Source organism: Saimiri boliviensis, chromosome 17, assembly GCF_048565385.1.
Source record: "Saimiri boliviensis isolate mSaiBol1 chromosome 17, mSaiBol1.pri, whole genome shotgun sequence".
In the NCBI taxonomy this organism is placed as follows: Eukaryota; Metazoa; Chordata; class Mammalia; order Primates; family Cebidae; genus Saimiri; species Saimiri boliviensis.
The window spans coordinates 6633541-6650001 of record NC_133465.1 but is presented as its reverse complement, the minus strand read 5'-3'; the positions used below and the strand labels follow the sequence as shown (position 1 = coordinate 6650001).

Below are 16461 nucleotides of genomic sequence, written 5' to 3'. Positions count from 1 at the left end.
GGCAGCAAACCACCTTGCCATGTATGCAACAATCCTGCATGGTTTGCACATTTACCCCAGAACCTAGAGTACAATTAAATAAATAAATAATTTTTTTTTTTGTTTTTATTGTTTGAGACAGGTCACAATCTTTTGCCCATGCTGGAGCACAGTTGTGCCATCCATGGCTCACTGCAGCCTTGACTTTCATGGCTCAAGTGATCCTCCCACCTCAGCCTCTGAAGTAGCTGGGACCACAGGTGTATGCCACCACACCCCGCAAATTTTAAAAATTTTTTTGTAGGGATGGGTTCTCCCTATGTTTCCCAGGCTCAATTTGAACTCCTGGGCCCTAGCAATCCTCTAATCTTGGCCTCGTAAAGTACTGGGATTATAGGCATGACCCACTGTGCCAGGCCTAAAATAAATTATTAATTTAGCACTTTTTCTGTTTTGTTTGGACTTTTAGAATATAATGCAGGTACAGTTGGCCAGGCACGGTGGCTCACGCCTATAATCCCAGTGCTTTAGGAGGCTGAGGCAGGTGAATCACCTGATGTCAGGAGTTCGAGACCAGCCTGGCCAACACGATGAAACCCTGTCCCTACTAAAAATACAAAAAATTAGCCAGGCATTGATGGCATGCACCTGTAATCCCAACTACTTAAGAGGCTGAGGCAGGAGACTCTCTTGAACCTGGGAGGTGGAGGTTGCAATGAGCTGAGATGGTGCCACTGCCCTCTAGTCTGGGTGACAGAGCAAGACTCCATCTCAAAAAAAAAAAAAAAAGGAATAGAATTTGGGTACAGTAATCCCTTGGTATCCAAAGGACACTGGTTCCAGCAAACCCTGAGAATACCAAAATCCAAGGATGCTCACACCTTTATTAAAATGGCTTAGTATTTGCATATTACCTATGCACATCCTCCTGTATATTTTAATTCATCTCTAGATTACCTATAATACCGAAAGCAATGCCTATATATCCCTTAATTCTCATGGATTTAAAGCATATGGCCTGTGGCATATTCAAGTTCTGCTTTTTGGAATTTTTTTTTCCAAGTTTTTTCAATCTGAAGTTATCTGAATCCATGGATGTGGAACCCACTGATATGGAAGGCCAACTGTATAGACCCTTTGTAGCTCCTTTCCTAAAAGATAGGAAGAGCATTCTAATTCTGCTAGAGATAATTTTTTTGAAATCTGTTATGGCTTATGTTTTCATTCTATGTATGCCATGTAATCATGTAGTATAAATAATGCAACATACACATGGTTATATACGATATATGCAAAAATACCTTTAAAGTTAAACTAAACAAAAAAATAACCTGCAAATGGGCTTGGCCTCATCTATTCCTGCTTAAAATGTGCAAAGGAATGAAGAGACCCAACCCTAGTAATGAATACACACACTTAGTTGACAGAAAGAAAAAAGGGCAAATGTGGTTGCCTTCTCTTGAGGAAACGCTGAGATATGGAAATGATGATGACATATATCATGAACCTGGAGAGGTGGAGAAATGCAGAATCAAACCAGACAGCTTTATGTAGTTTAGTTTACTGTTTTAGGTCACCAGAATTAGAAGAGCAATTATTCTCCAGCTTCAAAGTTCTAGAGTTACCCTCTAAGGTTGATATACCACATTTTCCTAGAGATGTCATAAAGATGCCATCACTATTGTAATGAAATCCCTGTCTCAAAAAGATCTACTAGCTAATCTTTATTTTTATTTATTTATTTATTTTTGAGACAGAGTCTTGCTCTATTGCCAGGTGCCAGGCTGGAGTGCAATGGCGTGATCTTGGCCCACTGCAACCTCCACTTCCTGGGTTCAGTCGATTCTCTTGCCTCAGCCTCCAAGTAGCTGGGACTACAGGCACACGCTACCACGTCCAGCTAATTTTTTTTGTATTTTTAGTTGAGACAGAGTTTCACCATGTTGGCCAGGATGGTCTCGATCTCTTGGCCTCATGATCTGCCTGCCTCAGCCTCCCAAAGTGCTGGGATTACAGGCATGAGCCACCGTGCCCATCCTCTACTAGCTAATCTTATAAATGAGACAGATCATCCTTTAGGATCTACTTTCACCTCCAGATGGATTAAATTTATTAAATATCATTCATCTTTTTCCATAAAAGTAGGTTTCTGTAAAACATGTCCAAGAATTGCCCTTATCCTTAGTGGCATTTTAAAAATTCAATTACTATTCAAGTACAAATGAAAAAACAAACTTTTAAAATTCAGATTATTTGAAAAACAAAGTACAATCTCATTTGAATACAAATTATTAACAGTCATAATGATTGAGTTTTCTATTAATCACCAATCAAACGGTAAAAACAAGCAAGACAACAAGTCTAGTTGGAACACTCACTTTATTGTTGACTGATGGAAATTTATCAGTGCTTAAGGTGCAGAAATACTGAGGTACTAGTCAGGAATCCTGTTAGTTGACTAGTTGCATCAGACCCTACTGGATAATTCACAGGAAGATTTTATTATACCTTTTGTCATTTGGCCTAAGTCATTAATGACAGCTTTAGTCGATAGATACAAGGTGTGTAAGGATAGCAGGAGATCCAGCTCCTTGGTCTGCTGTATTCATAAATAAAAAAGTTTGGAAAGCTGATAAGTTATTTCATTAAGCCTTAAAACAACTGAAACCAAATCTATGCCAAGGTTCCTGCTTGACATGTGTTCCTCAAAAGATATTATCTCAACATATAAAAAGCTAAGAAAGCCATATTTAGGGGAAAATATCATCTACACAGTATATTAGCTCTTCAACATGACAGAGAAAAAGCAAAGTTCCTTCATTTGGAAATTGGGTCTCCCCTTCACATACTCTGACAAAATACTGTATAGTCTGGCCAAAAGATGTAAGTGTCTTGATAATTTGCTCTTTTAAACCTTGCTAATAGAGATAAATAAATGCCCATCACATAGACATTAACTAATCTAAACAGATGGACCACACAGGTCACTTTTCAGAACCTACTTTAATATGTAAACAGAGTCACTGTAGATCAATACAGAGCTCACCCTTTTCCAGAAAAGTAGATCTATGTAGTACTTCTAGGATTTGACATCATTGGGAAGACACAATGTAGTGTAAGAAATGAACTGTTACATCCACAATGGCTAGCATAGTACTATGTCATATCACCAAGTGCCTTTTTAATTAGTTTCATATTCCTAGGCTTTCCTTTTGTTTCTGCAGTGCTTAATAGGAGAACTGAAGCAGAATCCAACAGGAAAGTTCTAGTCAACTGAAAGACTTTAAATCAGAAAGTTTCTTGCTGTCACTGGATAAGCAAGTAAGGGATCAATCACAGAAACTAGACATCCAAGTAATCCTCTCCTAAAACAGTCCCACAATCCTACTATGCAAATCTAGAATCCTATAACAAGGATAAGAAAAAAATGTATAGTCTATCCCATTATCCAAAATTCTCTCAGAAGCTTAAACCAGATATAAACCATTTTTTAAAAACCAGAGACATAGCTTCTGCTAAATGACTACTAATCAGTTTTTCCCCAATTTTGCACACAGTACCTTATATAGACAAGTATTTATACTTATTGAGTGTAAAAATCTAAAATAAGAAAATAGTATATTAAATATCTTAATGTTTTGTTCACACATTGTACATTTCCCCTTCAAAATAAAAATACTACACATGCATCCTTTATCCTATCCTGCAATAATAAAAATATAAAACTTTAAAACCTTTAAATCTACCAGCATTTATAAATACAATTATATTAAACAAGTTAAATACTTTCTTTAAATCCATTTAAATAAGTGATATATTAATAAAACCTTTTTACCATTTATGATAATGTACCATTAAAATGAAAGAAAGATATGAAAATAGAAGACTACTTCCATTAATATAAAAGAATCAGGGGCTGTTAAGTGTGATGGATGGTCCAAGTCCGGATGCCTTGCTCTTAAAACAGAATGCTGGGTTAGGAAGTAAGAGAATTTCCTGGTTAATCACTTAGAAAATTAGCTCTTCTCCAGAGTTTCTTCCCTGGAATTCCTGACCCATTTAGACCTGTGATCTTGGTGACCTCACATGCCTTTGTTTCTCACACAATCTCCTCTAAAAGGATCACACTGTGACTTGAATCAGAGAGACTGAATTTCCCACTAAAGTTGTACTGACTACAGTTTCAGTGGCAAGACGAAAAATCAGCACACATACAGATTATTCTCCAGTACCATAGATGGAGCAGTTTTGAGATGCTCCTTGACTATAACAGAAGGCCAGAACTTTTTGTTTAAAAGGGATATGGGCAGCAAAAAAACATGGCTGCTAGATGTTTGGTAGTTTGTCAAGGCAGATAATCTGAACTGAACTGCTGTAGCACATAGCAAATTCTCAATTAACAAAATTCTCAATTAACAAAACAAAAAAATAATTTTTTCCTTAACAGAACTGAAAAAAATCCCAACAGTTTGTCATGTGCAAGGCTAGTCTGCCTCCAGCTACAGCTAGTGCACAATGTCACATTTGTCCTCCATTCCTCACTCTTTTAATTCTTCCTCCTTTGGAAAGTGCTCCTGCTTGCAGGCCACGTCCACCAGCAGATGAAGATCTAGAAAGAAAGGATTGTTTACTCCCTCTTAGCCTCTCTGTAGACTTATAAACAAGTTTCAGACAAGCAGAACAAGTTGTCTATGTCTCACCTGCAGAATTGGCTCTAAAATTATATAGTCCCATCAGATTCTCAATTTCAGGGTATTCCTATAACTCTAAAGCACACTGATGCAGCCCAGTTGTTAACCCAGAGACCAACAAATTTTAGTATCTCTCCTTTTAGTAGTATGTCCAAGCCTCTTTTCATCTCGATTGCCCCCCAACCCCCACCGCCTTTATTTTTTTTGACACAGAGTTCTGCTCTTGTCGCCCAGGCTGGAGTACAGTGGTACAATCTTGGCTCACTGCAATCTCTGCCTCCTGGGTTCAAGTGATTCTCCTGCCTTAGTCTCCCAAGTAGCTAGGACTACAGGCACGCTCCACCACACATGGCTAATTTTTATACTTTTAGTGGAGATGGGGTTTCACCATGTTGGCCAGGCTGGTCTTCAACTCCTAACCTCATGCGATCTGCCTGCCTTGGCCTCCCAAAGTGCTAGAATTACAGGCATGAGCCACCACCCCCAGCTTTCAATTGCCTTTTATTATAAGTGAAAAAGTAAGGAAAAGTATCAAAGGGATCAAACTGAATATACACATACAAATAAAAATTCATTTCCTTTATGCTGTAAGAGTAGATGGGTGGGTTGTGGGAACATGAAAAGGCAATGCCTTCAGAAAAAACAATGTTAAAATAAGTAATCACTGTTTTTCCAAAGTTGATTACCTCTACAAAATTCCCACTTACTAACACAGTTGAATTCTTGTGAAAATACCCAGCTGAACTGTTCGTAAAAAAGAAAGCATATCCTCACACAGTGTTCATTAAGAATGAAATAAGTAAAAATTCAAATTAAGTACTAGGTTCTAAAATACAAAAACGCTAAGACCATGTGTAGAAGTAGAGCTAAAAGGTCTACTATCAAAGGAACACAGGCCCCAAAATAGGATCTTAATGTGGCTTCTAGCTTCAACCTAATGAGCTTATAATTTCTAGAGCAACATGACCAGGGAGTATTTTTAGGTTGGTTTGGAAGCTTACAACTTTGCCTTAGAATTTGTGAGTTAAAGCATACAGCACAAACCCTTTATTTCATTCTCATACAAAGACTTTTGTCACTATCTTTGTGGAACACATCCTCTACAGGATTGATCCACAGCCTGAGCAGGATAGCTGATTCAAATAAATGGAATTCTACTACTACTTTTTAGAAAATCTAGAAAGCATTTGGAACAGTATCTAATTTTTGCCATATTTTGTAAAAGATAGACTAGTCACCAGGGGCAGGTGCTTACCCATTTGGTGAACTACAACCTAGATATAAATAACACATAATTTATCCACATAAGCATTTTGCAAAAGGAGAGTATCAGTTTATCACTTAAAATCAGTTTCTCATATATCCACGATCATAGCGGTATGATCAGCAGTATTATTCACAACAGGCAAAAGGTAGAAGAAATCCTAGTGTCCATCAACAGATAAATGGATAAACAAAATGTGGTATACACATATAATGGAATGTTACTTAGCCTTAAAAAGGAAGAAAACTGGAAGTGGTAGCACATGCCTGTAGCTTCAGCTACTCAAAAGGCTGAGGCAGGAGGACTGCTTGAGCCCAGGAGGTGGAGGCTGCAGTGAGCTACAATGGCACCACTGCACTCTAGCATGACTGACGAAGCAAAACCCTGTCTAAAAAAAAAAAAAAAAAGGAGGAAATTCTGGCACATGCTACAACAATAGGTATTAGGATAAAAATAATGAAAGAAACTAATCACAAAAAGACAAAAGGCAAAGACTGTATGATTCCATTTATATGAGGTAGCTGAAATAGTCAAATTCAAAGACAAAAAATACAATAGTTGTTTCCAGGGGCTACTGTTTAATAGGTACGGAGTTTCAGCTTGGAAAGATGAGAGGAGTTTTGTAGATGAATGGTAGTGATGGTTGCACAAATGTGAACGTATTTCATGCCACTGACCTGGATACTTAAAAATGGTTACAATGAGGCCGGTGGCTCACGGCTGTTAATCCCAGCACTTTGGGAGGCCGAGGCGGGCAGATCACCCGAGGTCAGGAGTTTGAGACCAGCCTGGCCAACATGGTGAAACCCCGTCTCTACTAAAAATACAAAACAGCTAGGCATGGTGGCAGGTGCCTGTAATCTCAGCTACTCAGGAGGCTGAGGCAGAAGAATTGCTTGAACCTGGGAGGCAGAGGTTACAGTGAGCTGAGATCATGCCATTGTACTCCAGCCTGGGCAACAAGAGCAAAACTCCATCTCAAAATAAATAAACAAATAAAGGTACAATGAGCCACATATGGTGATGCACACCTGTAGTCCTAGCTACTTGGGAGGCTGAAGCAGGAGAACTACTTGAGCCCAGGAATTTGAGACTGCAGTGTGCTATGATTGCATCTGTGAATAGCCACTGTACTCTAGCCTAGGCTATCTCAAAGAAAAAAAAAAAAAAAAAACAGGTTAAAATGGTAACTTTTATGTTATGCATAAAGCCACAAAATGGCTTCTCTGCAATTTAATAATGATAATAATAACAGTAATACATTTACATACATATCTTTTTCAAGTAGCTAAATGCATTGTGTTAAGGTCATCTAATTAATCCTGGGGAGTAAGTAGATAACTAGGAGGAAGAGCCTTAAACCATTTGGCCAATAAGTAAAGCCAATGGTTTCCAAACCTTGCTGCATATTGGAATCACCTGGGACTCTTTAAAAACTGATGCCTGGGCCCCCTCCCACCCCACCGACCCTTAGACATTTTAATTTAATTGGTGTGGAATGCAACCTAGGCATCAGGATTTTTAAAGGCTGACTAAAAAGAATAACACCTAACTATGATCATTTTCTAAACTTACAGAGACGTACTAGCTCCATAAAGGACAGGCCATATGGTGGTAGAAAAATACTAAAATAAGATTTTGGAATATGAATAGACCCAGTTGTAACCCTACTTTGAAAGCAGAGTAGGATTTCTTGATAAGGACAAAGGAAAAGACTATTAAAGCAACTACAGATCTCAATGGGGAGGCAAACTGAAGGAGAGTAGCAGCAAATCCACTGAATTTTAATGATTGGGCTTTAAAATAGTGTTTGACACATAGCTTCTAATAACAAGCATCTAAACATAATAATTTTATTAAAGCAAGCTTCCAACAAGTTACCAATCAAGGAGCTAAGGAGTACAGAAATCAATAAAAATTCAAAAAGACATAGACTAGCTTGGTGTTGCTAGAGATTTATACGACTTCACTCAAAAGATAAACGTACGTACTCATCAGAGAAGATAAGTATTTGGGAATCACAGTAGCTGAGTTGGCTTGTGAGGTGAAAGGTCCTAAGAGACAAGAGCATTGCATCTACTTGTTTGGGAATGATCATTCCTACCAAGAGCAACCTCTAGGATTTGGAGACTATTACCTTAATGAAATCTCACCCATAATCCAATAGCTATAAAATGGGAAGATTTTTCTTCGGTAATGAATTGAACTTTACTCTTAAACATTCAGTTTTCTTTGACTGTAAAACTAAACATTCTATTAGAACATAAGACAGTATAGCTTCCACAGTAAGATTAATATTTGGGTACATTTGATTTAGGGTAATATTATTATAGAAATTGGAAGAGCATGATTCAGTCTAACATTCTTTACTTCTTGGTATTTTTTATTTAAAAGGTATTTCCTTAAGTCAGCGTGTACTCAAAAGTCCTACATAAAGCATGCCAGTGTCTGTAATTAACAACCTCCTCCTAACAATACACATCACTGAAATCACTACAATTCGGACACCTAATCAATTCAAAGTCTCTTATTAAAAAAAAAAAATGTTGGCCAGGTGCAATGGCTCATGCCTGTAATTCTAGCACTTTGGGAGGCTGAGATGGGTGGATCGCTTGTATCCAGGAGTTCAAGACCAGTCTGGGCAACATGGTGAAACCCTGTCTCTACATACATACATACACACATACATACATACATAGCCGAGTGTGGTGGCATGCGCCTATAGTCCCAGCTACTCAAGAGGCTGAGATGGGAGACAGCTTGAGCCTAGGAGGTCAAGGCTACAGTGAGCTGTGATCACACCACTGCACTCAGAGTAGGCAACAGAGTGAGACACTATCTCAAAACAAAATAAAAATGTCAAAGAAAGCTTGAAGTATGAGAAGATGCCCCTTCTTACACAGGTTAAAGAAAATATTAATTTAGTTCTTAAATTTTTATAATTTAGTTATAGAAGGGCACTGATAAGTTCTGGAATATAAGATGCCCCTGTTCAATGTAATATTAAGCAACACAATAATATTCCAACAGTTAATGTTGGAATTACAGTACTTCAGATTTTGGGACCAAAGGAGTCTTTAGAGGCAGGTTTCATGAATATAAGAATATATGTGATGGAGAAAAAAAGCAACTCATTCGTGTATTTATCCAACAAGGAGTGCCACAGGTTATATTCTAGGTCCTGGGGATATAATGACAAAGTCTTGCCCTCAGAGAACTAACCTTCTAGAAAGGGTCGGGTGGGAATTATAGAAAAATAGCAAGTAGTAATAAGCACTGCAGAAGAAAAACAAGAATACAGAGACTGAAGGAGGGCAGGACATCGGGAACAGGGTGCCATTTCAGATGACATGATCAAGAAGATTTCTATGATGAGCTGGTATCTGAGCAGAGGACTGAATGAAATGAAGGAACATACCATGTGAAAATCTGGGTGAAAAACATTTCAGGCAGAGAGAATAGCAAATGCAAAGGCAGGAGGATTCTTGGTATGCTCTAACAATAGTGAAGAAGCTGCTGGGGTTGGTGGTAGGAGATGAAGTCAGAACAGTAGCCAGGAGCCAAATTGTTCAGCATCTTAAAGACCACAGTAAGGATTTTCAGGTTTTCTTCTATATATGTATGGAAAACTATTAAAGAAACTTAGATGGGAAAATAATTACTGATTTAAAAGGCTGACTCTGGCAGAAAAAGACTGCAGGGGCCAAGGTGGAAGCAGAAAGACCAGTTAAGAAGCTACTGCAGTCATCTAGACAAGAGAAGGTAGTAGCTTGGTCTACGGTGATAGCACGTAAAGGAGGTGAGAAATGGTCAGATTCTGGATCTGCAACTACAGTGAACTGACAAGATGTGCTGATGGACTAGACATGTTAAAGAAGGGAGTCAAGGGAGACTCCAAGAGTTGTGGCTGACTAGATGACTAGAAGTACCATTCCTTCATTCATTCATTCATTCATCTGAGACAAGGTCTTGCTCTGTTGCCCAGGCTGGAGTATGATGGCGCAATCCCAGCTCACTGCAACCTCTGCCTCTGAGGCTCAAGCAGTACTCCCACCTCAGCCTTCCAAGTAGGTGGAAAGACCACAAGCACGTGCCACCACGAGTGAGACAGGATTTCACTATGTTGGCCAGGTTAGTCTTGCTTCTACCTGCCTTGGCCTCCTAAAGTGCTGGGATTACAGGTGTGAGCCACCATGCCTGGCCAATACTATTTATTTATAAATAAATAAGTAAAACTGGGGAAAAGGTAGAATACATTAAGCTTGGGACACCTGCTGGATATCCAAAGATGTAGTGTAGGCAGTAGAGTATACAGGTGTGATGTATAGAGAATACTGAGATTTAAGATGCAGATTTCAGAGATACTACTATAAAGATGATAATAAGAGCATGAGACTGGTTGATATTACCTAGGAATTGAATAGAGAGAGATAAAGAATTGAGCACTGGGGCTCATCAATTTTTAGAAATCAGGAAAGTTGAAGAGCATTCAGTAAAAGAAACTATAGAGTTGGCCAGTGAAAACTAGGAAAGGGAGATATTCCACAAGTCAGAAGAAAGCATTTCAGGAAGGCTCAATTATTCTATTCAAATGCTGCTGAAGTCAGGTAAAATAGGAACTGATAATTGACTACTGGATTTGGCAATGTGGCAATCATTGGAAACCCTGACAAATGCAGTTTCAGTTGAGCAGAAGGAATAAAAATTCGCTTGGAGTAGTTGAGGTAAGGATATGCTTCCAAGGAGCTTTTCTGTAAAGAAAGCAGAAAAACTGGAGCAATAGTTGCATGGAAATATGAAGGAAATACAAAGGGTTGTTTTTTTTTTGGTTTTTTTTTTTTTTTTTTTTTTTTTGAGATGCAGTTTCACTCTTGTCACCCAGGTTGAAGTGCAATGGTGCAGTCTCGGCTCACCACAACCTCCACCTTCCAGGTTCAAGCGATTCTCCTGACTCAGCCTCCAGAGTCACTGGGACTCCACATCACACCTGGCTAATTTTGTATTTTTAGTAGAGACGGGTTTTCACCATGTTGGCCAGGCTGGTCTCAAACTACTGACCTCAGGTGATTGGCCTGCCTTGGCCTCCCAAAGTGCTGGGATTACAGACACGAGCCACCATGCCCAGCCCAAAGGGATTTTTAAAAGATAGAACCTATGATGACATGTTTGCATGCTGATGGGAATTACTAACATAAAAGATAAAATGTGGCCAAGCACATGGCTCACTTCTATAATCTCAGCACCTTGGAGGCTGAAGATCACTTGAGACCAAGAAATCAAGACAAGCCTGGGCAATATGGCAAGACTTTATCTCTATAAAAATTTTAAAATTAGCTGGGCATGGTGGCATGAGCCTGTGGTCCCAATTACTCAGGAGGCTGAGGTGGGAGGGTGGCTTGAGCCAGGAAGTCGAAGCTGCAGTGAGCTGTATTCACACCACTACACTCCAGCCTGGATGGCAGAGCAAGACCCTGTATCAGAGGGATACGTGTGATTATTGAAGAGTAAGGGGGATAGCAGTAGGTCCTAAGTCTGTGAGTACACAGAAGCAGACAGGATTCTGTATACACATCAAAAAACTGGCCCTTTTCCATTATAACAGTAGGAAAGGCAGAGTGTAGGGTTACACCTAGAAGTAGACTGATAAGATATGTTGGTGGGAAGATATGAAAGCTTTATTCTAGCTGCTTCTGTTTTCCCAATCAGATTCAAAACAGGGTCACAGTCATGAACAAAGAGAGAGGAGGAGTATTGGAAACTGGAGCAGAGAGGACAGGATATAATAGAATGGCTTAGGAGAATGGGAAATATATTGACTAGAAAATATCATAGGACTGCTGCAACACTGACAGCTTATGTGAATCTAAAGTGAGACTAAGGCCAGGCATGGTGGCTCATGCCTATAATCCCAGCACTTTGGGAGGCCAAGGTGGGTGGATCACCTGAGGTCAGGAGTTCAAGACCAACCTGGCCAACATGGCAAGACCCCATCTCTACTAAAAATACAAAATTTAGCTGGATGTGGTGACTCATGCCTGATAATTACAGCTACTAAAATTTTATTGCTACTATATATGGACTACTTACTATGTAACCCAGCATAATACTAAGCCAGTTTTATGATTTATATCATCATAATACATATTTCTCATTTTAAAGATGAGGAAACCAAAGCTCAGTTAGGTAAACATATCCAAGGTCACACAGCAAGAGCAGAATGCAGATTTTAATGTAGGTTTTTCTTTCTTTCTTTCTCTCTTTTTTTTTTTTTTGAGACGGAGTTTCGCTCTCGTTACCCAGGCTGGAGTGCAATGGCGAGATCTCGGCTCACCGCAGCCTCCGCCTCCTGGGTTCAGGCAATTCTCCTGCCTCAGCCTCCTGAGTAGCTGGAATTACAGGCAGGCGCCACCATGCCCAGCTAATTTTTTGTATTTTTAGTAGAGACGGGGTTTCACCATGTTGACCAGGTTAGTCTCGATCTCTTGACCTCGTGATCCACCCGCCTCGGCCTCCCAAAGTGCTGGGATTACAGGCTTGAGCCACCGCGCCCGGCCTTAATGTAGGTTTTTCTAACACCAAAGCTTTCTATCCATTATACTATACTGTTTCTAATACATGGCATATTAATCTTACACACTGACTTTGGTTAAGGTCTCTTAATGCCATGGGACCTTACATATAGCCATGTTTTCATAGACCAAATGTTAGGCTAAGGTCTATCAGACAGGAATCATTTGCAACTTCATGAATTGTATTTCTGCTTACACTTTAAAAACTTTTTTTTTCTTAGCAGAGAGGTTCCAGCTTAATCATAAGTCATTTTCCTCTTGTTGCTAATAAAATTAAAATGTGATTAGGTGTCATAATGATGCCAAGATTTCACAACTCTTATGTTTCATAGCAGGAAGCCAACATCAATTAAGACTCATCTATCAACTGCACTGACCAAAGGATAAGGTTTTACTTAGAAAAAAAAAAAAAAAAAAAAAAACAGGAAGAGTTAATAAAGATAATTAATGTGCTAATTATTTTATCAGTTACACTTATAACCATAACATGTAGTGAAAGAGAGGAAATTATTATTTTAACAGCAGGCACCAGAGTTCCTCTCAGGGAGGTAACTGTCTTTGTTGAGGAATATATCTTGATAGGTTGTTCTGATTGGGGAAGATGAGGCCTTAAAAACATTAGAAAATAGAAGAGATACCTAACCTTCTTTGCCTAAGTATAACACAGGAATTCACCATCTGGGGAAAGAGCCAGGGGAAAAAAATTTCAACAACAATAACAATAAAAATCCAGAGAAACAAAGATCAGGGGCTAGTACAAGGAAAGAAAGCAACATGGCAGAGCACCATATTGACTAGTGACAGTGAAAGATGCTGTAAAGTGACTAAGGGATTTTTAATTCCATTTTTGCAGTATTCTAAATGTAAACCCTTTCTATCTCCCCAAATTTTCAGAAAAGTATGCTACACATACAAATACCTAGTGTAAACTTGCAGGAAGGAAGGAATCAAAGAAAGTGGGCCAAGTTCTGCATCTGGTATGGCATGGAACAGACAGATGAGTGAGTAGACCTGGAAGGTGAGATACAGACAGGTCTGGAATTATGTTAAAGCAGAAACTAAAAAATAAAAGCTACCATGAACCCTAGAAAGTCTCAGAAATCTTGGAAAGGTGTTCTTGGTGTAGAAGTTGTTTATCTTCAGTCAATCATACCTAAACCTCAAAAGTCAGTTTATTATCTGAGACATAAATATTTTTAAAAACATTCTGAGGCCGGGCTCAGTGGCTCACACCTGTAATCCCAGCACTTTGGGAGGCTGAGGTAGGAGGACCACCTGAGATCAGGAGTTGGAGACCAGCCTGGCCAATATGATGAAACCCCATCTCTACTAAAAATACAAAAATAAGCTGGGTGTGGTGGCAGGTGCCTGTAGCCCCAGCTACGCAGGAGGCAGGAGAATCGCTTGAACCCAGGAGGCAGAGGTTGTAGTGAGCTGAGATTGCGCCACTGCATTCCAGCCTGGGTGACAGAGTGAGACTCTGTCTCAAAAATTAAAAAAAAAAAAAAAAAAAAATCTGAAATTGTTCATTTCTATTGTTTTAAGGCTTTTATATTCATGCTATAGGAACACTTCAAGTATTTAAACTACTTTCAGTATTTTTAGTTTTTTTTTTTAATTTTAAAAACAGAGGGATACAGATGGTGAAAATTTCCCGTAATCCTATTATGTATACATACACAAATAGAGAATTTAAACATACTCCTACACCCTCACATTCTATCTTCTCAGAGGTAACTAGTGTTATATTTATCAGCTATATCATATACTTCCAGATTTTTTTCTATAATTTTACAACATATACGTTCTTTTCTTTCTTTCTAGAAAGGGGGTTGTGTTAGATATATTGTGCTGCAACTTACCCATTCGCTTAACACATTATGAACACTTACTGTCTTTCCAGGTCACAACACATCAAGCTACTTTAGTTTCTCAAATGGTTGCACAGTATTTAAATTATGTAGATTTATCATAATGTATCTAGCTCCCCACTGTTACACATTTATGCTTTTTCCAAATTTTTGCTATTATAAATAACATTATAACAAACTTATTTTGAGTACCTTTGGGAACGTACACATTTCTACAAAAGAGATTCCCAGGAGTAGAGTTCCTCCTAAAAGCCCATGAGCATTTTAGTTATTTATTAATAATGTCAAATTGTCCTTTATAGGCTATACAAATTTATATTCCAATTACAGTGTAGTAAAGGTTCCCTTTTCTTTATGCCTTTATCAAAGCTGGATATTATCAATAAAGTTTTGCCAATAAGATTGGTCAAAAAAAAAAAAAAACTGATAGACCACATATACTATGATGATTCCATAAGATTGTACTGCATTTTTACTGTGCCATTTCTATGCTTAGCTATGTTTAGATACACAAATACCATCATATTACAATTGCTTACAAGATTCAATACAGTAACATGCTGTAAGGGTTTGTAGCCTAGAAGCAATAGGCTGTACCATACAGCCTAGGTATGTAGTAGGCTACACTATCTAGGTTTGTGTAAGTACAATCTATGATGTTTAAACAACAATAACATTACCTAATGACATAGTTCTCAGAATGTATTCCTGTCATTAAGGGATGAATATGTGCTACTGGCTTAGCAGTCAGGCATGGACACCTTAGCAGTATGGCATGTCAGGCAGTACATGGTTAGGACACAGCAAGCTAAAATGTTGGTGATCTTTGTTATCCATGCCAACACATTTGGTAAAATCATTACCTGTGATATCCTGGAAGGCAGACCACATGCACTAAGTGAACATACAATCATGGGGGAGAAAATATTGACAAAATTCACCATGTGTTGAGTCATGAATCCAACTGCTTCAACATCCCAACCCAAGGCAGCACTAAGAACTGCCTTTAGGCCAGCTGTGGTGGCTCATGCCTGTAATCCTAGGGTTTTGGGAGGCTAAGTTGGGAGGACTGCTTGAGGCCAGGAACTGGAGATCAGCCAGGGCAACATAGTGAGACTCCATCTCTTTGAAAAGTTCAAAAAAAAAAAAAAATCAGCTGGACATGGTGGTATGCACCTGTAGTTCCAGCTACTTCTTTGGGGGTTGGGGGTAGGTTGGCTGAGGTGGGAGGATCACTTTAGCCCAGAGATCAAGGCTGCAGTGAGTCATGATTGTGCCAGACTGGGCAACAGTCTCAAGACTTTGAGACTCTTTTTTTTTTCTGAGACCCTGCCTAAAAAAAAATTTACATATATATATAGTTGGTATATGCTGACTGATCACGAGGTCAAGAGATTGAGACCATCCTGGTCAACATGGTGAAACCCCACCTCTACTAAAAACACAAAAAATTAGCTGGGCATGGTGGCGCGTGCCTGTAATCCCAGCTACTCAGGAGGCTGAGGCAGGAGAATTGCCTGAACCCAGGAGGAGGAGGTTGCGGTGAGCCGAGATCGCGCCATTGCACTCCAGCCTGGGTAACAAGAGCGAAACTCCGTCTCAAAAAAAAAAAGAAATCGTCCAGGTCATGGACGAGCCAAGCCCAACTGTTGACAAACTTATCAACAGAGCTTCTAATAAGCTTTTTAATGCTCCATTCTTGAATAGGGAAGAAAGCCAATGGGAAAATTTAAAAAAAAACAAAAAACAGAAAGAACATAGTGGAAACTGACACACGCTGTGTGAAAACCACTTCAAAACTATCCCTTCCACTTAGTATCCTGAGAGCTATGAGAAGATATTGTATCCATATAAAAGAACAGAAAGTTCAAAAAAAAAAAGAGGAACAATTATAGAAGAGGAACAATTATAGAATACAGAAGAGCCGTTAGAAGTTATAAATTCAATAGCCACATTTTAAAAATTAAATTAAATGGTTGAACGTTTCAGCTGAGGAATATTCCACCAAATAGAAAAAAGATAAAGATAAAAAATTTGAGAGAGAGGTTGAACTCAGCATATCTAATTCTGGACTAAAGAAAATATAG

The 16461-nt window shown here is 38.8% G+C and overlaps 1 protein-coding gene across 1 annotated transcript in view; it reads right to left on the bottom strand.

Moving 5' to 3' along the window:
* Positions 1–3840: 3840 nt before the first annotated feature.
* The window catches only part of HSF5 (heat shock transcription factor 5), a 56686-nt gene continuing 44065 nt past the window's right edge, over positions 3841–16461 (bottom strand). Inside the window, exon 6 of the mRNA XM_039476546.2 lies at positions 3841–4588. Within this exon, the coding sequence (XP_039332480.1) occupies positions 4518–4588 (71 nt within the window). The 3' untranslated portion in view covers positions 3841–4517. The remainder of the gene's footprint in view (positions 4589–16461) is intronic.